General features: G+C 40.5%; 1 protein-coding gene across 1 annotated transcript in view; it reads left to right on the top strand.

Moving 5' to 3' along the window:
- The first annotated feature begins 306 nt into the window (after positions 1-306).
- LOC143301949 (ATP-dependent translocase ABCB1-like) overlaps positions 307-11,799 on the top strand; it is a 75,132-nt gene continuing 63,639 nt past the window's right edge. The window contains exons 1-2 of the mRNA XM_076616419.1: positions 307-543; positions 5,380-5,428. Of these exons, the coding sequence (XP_076472534.1) occupies positions 425-543; positions 5,380-5,428 (168 nt within the window). The 5' untranslated portion in view covers positions 307-424. The remainder of the gene's footprint in view (positions 544-5,379; positions 5,429-11,799) is intronic.

The following is an 11,799-nucleotide window of genomic DNA, read 5'->3' as shown; positions in this document are numbered from 1 at the left end:
CAAGCGTCTTTGTATCTCAGCTGTGGGCGGCCGATGCTTCTCTGCCCCGTGGCCGAAGAGGTGGAGAGCACTGAAAGGGTTAACACACAGTGTGATGAAACCAGTACGAAAGACAAGAGGTGGAGAGCATTGAAAGGGTTAACACACAGTGTGGGTGAAATTTCGTTCAGAGATTTGCTATGGTCAATGGCAGGCATGCGGGCTGGCTTTGATAAGATACGGACCTGAGGTAGAGGAGGGAGACGTGACTGTGGAGTGACGTCACCCACACTGAACGAAAGACCCAGTGAGTCGGGTCAAGACGGGCGCAGTGCAGAGGGACCGGACCTCACTTCTCTTATCACTTGTCAGAGGGGTCGCGGCCACAAACAGACGTGTGGAGTGGTGGCGACGGTACAGGTGTTCAGAGCAGTGTCCTCACAACATGCCCGGGGCAAAGTATGACCTCACGGTCTCTGAGAAGTCGGAGAATGGAGTTGCGTCTGTCACCATCACTAAGACCTCGTCAGAGCCCACAGCCAGTTCTGCTGCCAAAACGGAAAAGTAAGGCTGTGGGAGCGTTTTGTTCATTTGTAGGTTGGTTGTCTTTCGTCCCTAAATGATTTGTATTCTCCCTTCGGGGGGTGGGGGGGTCAGAAAGTATTGAGAACTGACAGTACTGATACTGGCAGCTGTTCAGTGTGTATTGCTCAGGAATGAAGAATAGACTGTGTGTTCAAAAGAGAGAAACAGACTCAGAAACAAGGAATAGACTGTGATCCTTAAAGGGAGAAACAGATTCAGAAATGTGTGTTGAATAAGGAATAGACTGGGAGAAACAGACTTAGAAAATTGTTGAATAAGGAATAGACTGGGAGAAACAGACTTAGAAATATGTGCTGAATTAGGAATAGACTAGAAGAAACAGACTCAGACACATATGTTGAATAAGGAATTGACTGGGAGAAAACAGACTTAGAAACTTGTGTTGAATAAGAAATAGACTGAGAGAAATAGAATAAAAAAGAACCATGTGTTGAATAAGGAATAGACTGTGTCCTGTAAGGGATGAATAGAGACTGAGAGTGGTCCTATACTTTCACCTTGGAGTCCTATATCTTCACCTTGTCCTCCGCGCGCGCACACACACACACATGCACATGCGCGCGCGCACACACACACACACACACATGCACACAAACACACACATGCACACAAACACACAGACACACACACACATACACACACACACACATGCACGCGTGAGTGTACACACACACACACACACACACACACACACGTACTGCATGCCAACAAATGCAGAATAGAAATTAATAGTAGTTTTGGGTAGGAGGCTAGGGGAAGGGGGGAGCATTTTGGGATGGGTACTTTGGCGACACCAGAGGGCGCCAAAACAGCATGCGGAAACATCCCAGAATGTCCCCTTAGTCACGAACCAGGCACAATCAGTTACAAAGATGACCTAAAATAGAAACAATTAAAAAGCCACAGAATGGTGGGTGTGATCTTGACTAAACACAACAATCACCAGGGGGTTGGGGGGTGGTGGGGGGTTGGGGGGGGGGGGGTTAAGGATGAGAAGAGGATGAAAAGAAACGTGCAGGGTCAGAACAAGTCCGAAGGGTCAAGAGATTAACGTAGATTAATTCATTGAATTTGATCAAATTATTACACCTTGTCAAGGGTTAAAAACGCCACAGCGATTGGCTGTAAGATATTTTGAAGAAGATGAATTGTCGCATGTCTTTTCTTGGAAATGCCTCCTGGAATCATGTTCTATGGTACATGTTCAGACCGGTCATCCTTACGTTGCACCAGGTCTTTGTTCCCCCAAATGTGGAGTGATGGCCTAGAGGTAACGCGTCCACCTAGGAAGCGAGAGAATCTGAGTGCACTGGTTCAAATCACGGCTCAGCCGCCGATATTTTCTCCCCCTCCACTAGACCTTGAGTGGTGGTCTGGATGCTAGTTATTCGGATGAGATGATAAACCAAGGTCCTGTATGCAGCATGCACTTAGTGCATGTAAAAGACCCCACGGCAACAAAAGGGTTGTTTCTGGTAAAATTCTGTAAAAAAAATCCACTTCGATAGGAAAAACAAATGAAACTGCATGCAGGAAAAAAAAAAAAAAAGGGTGGTGCTGTAGTGTAGTTACACGCTGTCCCTGGGGAGAGCAGCCCGAATTTCACACAGAGAAATATGTTGTGATAAAAAGAAATGCAAATACAAAATACAAAATTAATGTACTTTTTTCAACCAGGTCAAAGGTCCCACAGGACAGTGTTCCCCTCGTCCTGCCTCCCCTGAAATTGATGTTTTCTGGGTCATTGTTCCCCCCAGGCATATGTTCCTGCAGATCTATGACCACTGCTGACCACGATGTTTTATTCCTTTTATGCAGTATTGGACTTCTGGACAGGATTTGGCTGATCGTTGCTGCCCACTGCAGATCACAAGTGACAAAAAATGTATTTAAAAATCAGAGTGTTGCTTTGAATTATGTTTTGCAGTCACTGACCAGAACTGACCACAAGAGAATGTGAGAGAGAGAGGGAGGGAGAGAGAGGGAGGGGGGAGAGGAAGGGGGAGAGAGGGAGAGGGAGGGAGAGAGAGAGTGGGGGGGGAGAGAGAGGGAGAGAGAGGGTGGGGGAGGAAGGGAGAGAGGGGGTGAGAGGGAGAGAGGGGGGAGGGGGAGAGAGGGAAGGAGAGAGAGGGGGGAGAGAGAGAGGAGGGGAGAGGGAGGGGGAGAGAGAGGGAGGGGAAAGAGAGGGAGAGAGAGAGGGGGGAGAGTGAGAGAGAGAGGGGGAAAGAGAGGGAGAGAGAGAGAGGGGGGAGAGAGGGAGGGGAAAGTGAGAGAGAGGTGGGGGGGGGGGGGGGGGGGAGAAAGAGAGAGGGAGTGCTCTATTTTAGTTTGTGGGGGGAATGCTTTGGGACAGATTTTCGATTAATGTTAGTGGATGATGGAAACGTGTGGGGGTGTGGGGGTTAGGGGACGTTCTCGGACAGCTCAGGACACTGACTAGTCCCCCGGGGGGATAATTTGGGACACTGATTCCCCCCCCCCCCCACTCTCCCATACCCCATCCCACCTTCATAATGATAGTAATAGTAACACTCATAGTAATGATAATCATCATCATCATTCCGATAGAACTTCTGATAATGATAATAACAATAATGATAATGATGATAATATAAAACTGATATTTATAATAATAATGATGATGGTGATAGTAATACTGTCAATAATAATGATGATAGTAATAATAATAATGATGATGATGATGATGATAATGATAACAACAACAAACAACAATAACAATAATAATAATAATAATAATAATAATAATAATAATAATAGTAAAAGTAGTAGTAGTAGTAGTAATAATAATAATAATTATGACAGTCTTTTGTGGATCTGCAGACACTGAAGACTTTGTCAGGAGTTTATCCCACCTACCATGCACTTAAGTTTAAAAGCGAAAGCAACACACCCTTGAAAATGGAGTATGGCTGCCTACATGGCGGGGTAAAAATGGCCATACATGCAAAAGCCCACTGGTGTACATACAGTGAACTGTGGGAGTTGTAGCCCACTGGTGTACACACAGTGAATGTGGGAGTTGTAGCCCACTGGTGTACACACAGTGAATGAGGCAGTTGTAGCCCACTGGTGTACACACAGTGAATGTGGGAGTTGTAGCCCACTGGTGTACACACAGTGAATGAGGCAGTTGTAGCCCACTGGTGTACACACAGTGAATGAGGCAGTTGTAGCCCACTGGTGTACACACAGTGAATGTGGCAGTTGTAGCCCACTGGTGTACACACAGTGAACGTGGGAGTTGTAGCCCACTGGTGTACACACAGTGAATGTGGGCAGTTGTAGCCCACTGGTGTACACACAGTGAATGTGGGAGTTGTAGCCCACTGGTGTACACACAGTGAATGAGGGCAGTTGTAGCCCACTGGTGTACACACAGTGAATGAGGCAGTTGTAGCCCACTGGTGTACACACAGTGAACGTGGGAGTTGTAGCCCACTGGTGTACACACAGTGAATGTGGGAGTTGTAGCCCTCTGGTGTACACACAGTGAATGTGGGAGTTGTAGCCCTCTGGTGTACACACAGTGAATGAGGCAGTTGTAGCCCACTGGTGTACACACAGTGAACGTGGGAGTTGTAGCCCACTGGTGTACACACAGTGAATGTGGGAGTTGTAGCCCTCTGGTGTACATACAGTGAACGTGGGAGTTGTAGCCCACTGGTGTACACACAGTGAATGAGGCAGTTGTAGCCCACTGGTGTACACACAGTGAATGAGGCAGTTGTAGCCCACTGGTGTACACACAGTGAACGTGGGAGTTGTAGCCCACTGGTGTACACACAGTGAATGTGGGAGTTGTAGCCCTCTGGTGTACACACAGTGAATGTGGGAGTTGTAGCCCACTGGTGTACACACAGTGAATGAGGCAGTTGTAGCCCACTGGTGTACACACAGTGAATGTGGGAGTTGTAGCCCACTGGTGTACACACAGTGAATGTGGGAGTTGTAGCCCACTGGTGTACACACAGTGAATGAGGCAGTTGTAGCCCACTGGTGTACACACAGTGAATGAGGCAGTTGTAGCCCACTGGTGTACACACAGTGAATGAGGCAGTTGTAGCCCACTGGTGTACACACAGTGATGAGGAGTTGTAGCCCACTGGTGTACACACAGTGAACGTGGGAGTTGTAGCCCACTGGTGTACACACAGTGAATGTGGGAGTTGTAGCCCACTGGTGTACACACAGTGAATGTGGGAGTTGTAGCCCACTGGTGTACACACAGTGAATGTGGGAGTTGTAGCCCACTGGTGTACACACAGTGAATGTGGGAGTTGTAGCCCACTGGTGTACACACAGTGAATGTGGGAGTTGTAGCCCACTGGTGTACATACAGTGAAGGTGGGAGTTGTAGCCCACTGGTGTACACACAGTGAATGTGGGAGTTGTAGCCCACTGGTGTACACACAGTGAATGTGGGAGTTGTAGCCCACTGGTGTACACACAGTGAATGAGGCAGTTGTAGCCCACTGGTGTACACACAGTGAATGTGGGAGTTGTAGCCCACTGGTGTACACACAGTGAATGTGGGAGTTGTAGCCCTCTGGTGTACACACAGTGAATGTGGGAGTTGTAGCCCACTGGTGTACACACAGTGAATGTGGGAGTTGTAGCCCACTGGTGTACATACAGTGAATGTGGGAGTTGTAGCCCACTGGTGTACACACAGTGAATGTGGGAGTTGTAGCCCACAAATGAGGAAGAAGAAGAAGAAGAAGAGCAACGCATTGTGGAGATTCAAAGTTGTTTTTTTGTGTGTTTTTTTTCCAGCGAAGATGAAAAACCACCTCCTGCGAAAATTGCAACTTTTGGAGAATTGGTGAGTGTGTTTTTCTTCATGTGTGTGTGTGTGTGTGTGTGTGTGTGTGTGTGTGTGTGTGTGTGTGTATAAAATGAGAGACTCTAAGACTCAAAAACTTATCAGCCAAGGATAATTTTAGGCATAAGTCACTGCACCGAATCTGTCCGTGTGACACCAACAGTAAAAATCATCACACACACACACACAACCATACACACACACACACACACACACACACACACACACACACACACACTCATTCACTTTCTCACAAGTAAACACACGCTTGTGCATGCACCTACAACTAATTAACTAAGGCACATGCGCACACAACACTCCAAAAGCCAAGGTCAAACCTTGATTTTTTTAAATTGTTTACTAGCACATTAAGCTGTGGGTGTGAATTGTATTCAGTTTGTTTGGTGTCAGTGTGACCCTGGCTCCCTCCGTCCATACCCCTTCCCCCATCTACTTCAGGACGCTGACGTGCTCTTCTTTGCATTTCATGCATATTTATCATGGATTTTATGAGTGATGGAGAATACAGAAACGTGACACAAAATTTGAATGTTTTGTGTGTGTCGGATTGAAGTTCATGTTTTGTTGTTTGTTTTCCTCCTCTTACCATGACCCCTGTACTTAGCGAGAAATGCGTACATGGTATCAGTTTGAAAATTGTTAACTTCTAGAATCTGTCTCCCTCTGTTCCTTTCCCCTCTCCCTGCCCCCCCCACCCCCCCACCCCTCTCCTCACACACTTTCTGCATCTCCCCATCTTGGTTAAGGAAATGTGTTTTCTGGTCAAAAGAAAAGTATGATCATAATTTTAACGAACGGCACTTTTCACTCGCAAGCGATCAATTTATTGTTGCGTCTGCCTGCGATGGTAAAGTATATCGTCAGACCTTGTGTATATAAATATAACTATGTGTTGATTTTTATATCAAATGTTTTTCTGTATATGTTAGAATGTTTGCAAGATCTTTTTGACATTTTTTCTCAAGGATATAATTCTTGTGATAAGCATGTACTCTTTGTCGTCGGTTCAGTTGAAGAACCTAGTGGGTTGTTTGATCAATGTACTGATTGTTTTATGCAATATGGATAGTTCTTTATCAATTGTTTCAGTTAATTGTCAGGGTCTGGATAATAGTCAGAAAAGAAGAGATGTGTTTCATTATTTGAATAATAAATAATATTCAATCTATTTTTGCAAGATACACATTTTGAAAGAAATATGGAACGTTATATCCCCATCTAACGCAAGAGGGGTTGCTATTCTATTTAATAACAATTTTGAATTCAAGGTTTAAAAAGTTTATAGGCATGATGGGGGAAACAGTATTATGGTATTGGCCGAAATTAAGCAGAATGACTTTCTTTTTGTAAATGTGTATCGTCCAGGTAGAGATAATCCAGAATTTTATGATAGCTTAAGTGAAAAAATTTTATAATTTCAATGTCAGTAATATTATAATTGGTGGAGATTTTAATTTAGTACTCGACCCATCTAGAGACTATTGTAACCATAGAAATGTAACTAATCCAAAGGCTAGAGAGACAGTAGAAGTCATGATTAATGAATTAGAATTGAACGATATATGGAGGGATCTAAATCAAGATGTTCACAGATACACATGGAGAAGAACTGATCCATTTCAACAAGCTCGGCAGGATTTTTTTTCTCATTTCAGATGAAGTTTCTTTCGTTGAAGATGCAGATTCTGATTACAGGTATACGACTGACCATTCAGTGATCTTGTTAAGGCTAAAATGTGATAACAAATGTAAATGCAACATGTCTTGGAAATTCAACTCTTCATTATTAAAGGATAAGGATTATTTAGATGAAATTAATGAAGAGATAAGAAAGGTTAAAGAAGAATATGCTGTTAGCCCATATTTAAGAGAGGCAGTGGATACTATTCCAGTTCAAGACTTACAGTTGTCAGTACCTGATGATCTATTCCTAGACTTTCTATTAATGAAGATTAGATCAAGGACCATTTCTTATGCTACAATGAAGAAAAGGAAAACAAATGAAGATTAGATCAAGGACCATTTCTTTGCTACAATGAAGAAAAGGACACTTTACAAGACATTCAGCAACTTGAGAAACAAGAAGTGAAAAGTAAGGAAGACGTTATGAATATAGAAGCTAAGAAGGAACGATTGAGAGTTGCTTGGGAGAAAAGAATAGAGGGGGTACTTTTAAGATATAGGGCAAGATGGATAGCAGATGGAGAAAAAGTAACTAAATATTTCTGTAATTTAGAAAAACGTTATTATATAAGTAAGAATATGGTTAGATTCAATGATACACATGGCAATGTTCTAAATAGTCCAAAAGATATTTAAAAGAAGTCCAAGGTTTCTATGAAAATCTGTATAAAAGTTTGACCATTGAAGATTGTGAAATAAACCAGCTTATAAAAGATATTCCATGTTTAGATATTGATGAAGCGCATAATTTAGAGGGTGATATTATGTTGGAAGAGGCTAGTTTAGTACTAAAAAATATGAAGAACAGTAAGAGTCCTGGTACAGATGGTTTCACGGCAGAATTTTTCAAGTGTTTTTGGAGCAGAATAGGTGATTTTGTTGTAAGGTCATTAAATGCTAGTTTTAGAAAAGGACAACTTTCTTGTGTCCAAAAACAAGGAATAATTGTATATGTTCCTAAAGGAGACAAACCTAGAAACTTCATCAAGAACTGGAGGCCAATATCACTGCTGAGTATCATATAAAAAATCGGATCATCATGCAAAGCCAACGGTATAAAAACTGTCTTGCCCATACCTATTGCAGAAGACCAAACTGGCTTTATCAGGAATAGATAGAAGAACACAATCTACCCGGGGTTTTGTTAAACATTGATTTTGAGAAAGCTTTTGATTCAGTTAGTTGGAATTTTATGTTTAAAGTATTAAAAGCATTTGGTTTCCAAAATGGGATACGTAAATAGTTAGAAACATTTTATAATAACATTAGATCTTGTGTTCTTGTTAATGGGCAAGTCTTTAGCTGGTTTAGTGTAGGACGGGGATGTAGACAGGGAGACCCACTATCACCATACCTTTTTATTTTTTTGTTGAAATATTAGCAATAATGACACAGGAAAACAAAGATGTACATGGTATAACAATCAACAGTATGGAACACAAACTTTCTCAATATGCAGATGATACTGGATTTCTTTTAGCAGGCAACAAAAAATCATTTGAGAAATGCATGCATATAGCGTACACGTTTGGGTGTAAATCAGGATTACATATGAATTCTGGAAAAACAAATGCAGTCTGGCTGGGAAGTAGTAAAAATTATAATATTTGGTATATGGAGTATCTAGGTATAGAATGGAACCCACCAAAATTTAAAGTTTAAGGAATTTAGTTCACAAATGATTTGCAAAACTGTGGCAATATAAATTACTCTGAAAAATTAGCAGATGTTATACAATTGTTTAGAGTATGGATAAGAAGACAAATAACACCCCTTGGATGAATAGTTGTTCTAAAATTATTAATTTTGTCTAAATTGACTCATTTGTGGATTTTACTGCCTAACCCACCTGACAATTTTTTTTTTATTTTTTTTTTTCTTCATAATTTACAAAATCACTGTTATAGTTTTGTGTGGAACAAAAAGAATGATAGGATTAACAGAGAACCTGCACATAAAAGTATCAGAAATGGTGGTCTGAGGTTACAGGAATTAAAAACTTTTGCATCTTCTCTAAAATTGGCTTGGATACGGAAAGTGGGGAATACATATCATAAATGGAAAAAAATATTGCAATCGCTAATTTTCCTGTACTAAATGATATCCAGAAATATGGGCCAGAAATAACATTATCTTTCTCTCAAACAAATACATACAAAGAATGTTTCTGTAAAATAGATTGTAATAACTCTGTTGAGCTTCTTGCAAAACCAGTATTTTATTATTGAAGAATACAAATAGTGAAAACATATATTTGGGGAAAAGCATGGATAAATAAAGGTATACACAGTATTGCACATTTTTTTGCTTGGGAAATGGACATTTTATTTCTTACGAAGAATTCAAACAAAAATATAATGTCAATATCAATTTTCTTACTTTTGCTGGTTACATATCAGCAATAAAAGAGTACATTCAAATAATAATAATATATAAAAAAAGAGCATAACTATAGATGATGATCAATGTTTGAATGTCTATATTTTTGAAGAATTTGATGTCCACATGTAAAGGTTCAAAGCTTTATTCTGACATTTTTATAGACAATGGTGTCTATCCACAGTGTTGTTCAAAATGGGATGAAAAACTCAACATTGTTCATGACTGGAGAAAATGTTTTTTGTACATTAGTAAGATTCCAGATGATAAACTGGAATGGTTTCAGATAAGAAATGTACACAGATGCTTTGGGACAAATGTTATGCTTATTAAAGAGATGGGCGTACTTAATGATCTATGTAGTTTTTGCAACATTACGAAAAATCGTATTAGACACATGTTTTGGCAGTGTACAACCATCCAACGTTTCTGGCAAAGATTAATGGATTTAATTAACGAGAGATGTCCAAATGCTCAAAATCTGCAATTAACTGAATCATTTATCATACTTGGACTTGACAAATATATAGTCACTGATCCCACCTTTTATTTCATTTTGTCACTGGCCAAACAATACTTGTACCATGGCAAGATCAACAGCACTGTACCTGTTCTGCAAGGTTTCATAAAAAAAATTGCAATATAGATCTACAGTTGAAGTGTATATAGCTAGGAAAAACTTTCTTTATAATGACTGTCAACAAATGGTCTCCATCTAAATCCTTAATTTTGAATGCAAATTAAAATAAAAAATGTATATTATGCCTATACAGTTAAATATTGTGAGGTTGACAACCTACAATCCATCGGATTCCTCAAACTGCGTCCAGCGACCTTATATTTGATTTTGATTCATCATCTTTGCTAGCATGTTCTTGTGGTTGTGTTGTTATCATTATTTGTTGTTGTTGTTGTGTGTGTGTCTGTGTGTTTGTGTGTATGTGTGTGTTTGTCTTCATCTTCTGCTATGACATTCAGTGAATTTTCTATAATTATTAGTGTGTGTATGTGTGTGTTTCATAATGTAAAAATTGAATAAAAATGGTTTTGGTGTTTTTTTTTAAAGTGATGGTATACTACTACTACTACTACTACTACTACTACTACTACTACTACTTCTACTACTGAGAAGGAGGAGAAGAAGAAGAAGAAGAGTGAAAATGAAAATGATATTGATACTGATAATGATGATAACTGTTATCATAATCATTGTGACAGTTATGAGAGGAACACACACGCACGCACACACACACACACACACACACACAGAGAGAAATATTGTAATAATTGTGTAAACAAGTTGGATTATAAGAATAAAGGAAAGAGACATGGCCAGAAGGAGGGAGAGAAAGGGAGGGAGAGAGAGAGGGGGAGAGAGAGAGAGAGAGAGAGAGAGAGGGAGGGAGGGAGGGAGAGAGTGTTGAAGAAAACCAAGCAAAACAGAAGCAAAATGATAAGAAAAGCTAACATCATTAAATATAATAAATGTCCTGTTGAACTGCACTGTATGCCTTCTTCAGTTGCAGTCAACATCTGTATGTGTGTGTGTGTCCATGCATGTTTGCATGTGTGCGTATGCATGCTTGTGTGCATTTTTGTGAGTACATGTTTGTGTGCATTTTTGGGAATATGTGCTTGTGTACATTTTTGTGAATACGTGCTTGTGCCTATTTTTGTGAATACATGCTTGTGTGTGTGTGTGTGTGTGTGTGTGTGTGTGTGTGTGTGTGTGTGTGTGTGTGTGTGTGCAGCCCTTATGTCCAGCTTTTGTTCATTGTGATTCTGGTGAAGACAATGAGACAAAGTCCATTTCAGCTCGGTCATTTATATTGTTCCATTTATCATTTTCATCAATGTCATTGTCATCGTCATCATCATTGTCATCGTCGTCATCATGGTTGTTGTCATTGTCATCATCATCATGTCGTCATCATTGTCGTGATGACAATGATCATGGTCATCATCGTCATCATCATTGTTGTTATAATTTTCATCAGCATTGTCATCATTGACATCGCCGTCGTCATCATCATTGTCATCGTCATCATGGACGATGTTTCAGTTTTCCTTTACAGCATGTCAGGACAATGTTTCAGTTTTGCTGTGCAACATGTCAGGACAATGTTTAAGTTTTCCTTTGCAACATGTCAGGACAGCATGTGTGGACAATGTTTCAGTTTTTATTTGCAACATGTCTGGTCAATATATGTGGACAATGTTTCAGTTTTTATTTGCAACATGTCTGGACAGTGTTTCAGTTTTTATTTGCAACATGTCTGGTCAATATA

Source organism: Babylonia areolata, chromosome 28 (genome assembly GCF_041734735.1).
Source record: "Babylonia areolata isolate BAREFJ2019XMU chromosome 28, ASM4173473v1, whole genome shotgun sequence".
In the NCBI taxonomy this organism is placed as follows: domain Eukaryota; kingdom Metazoa; phylum Mollusca; class Gastropoda; order Neogastropoda; family Buccinidae; genus Babylonia; species Babylonia areolata.
The sequence above is the reverse complement of the archived record's forward strand: the minus strand, read 5'-3'. Positions and strand labels throughout refer to the sequence as shown.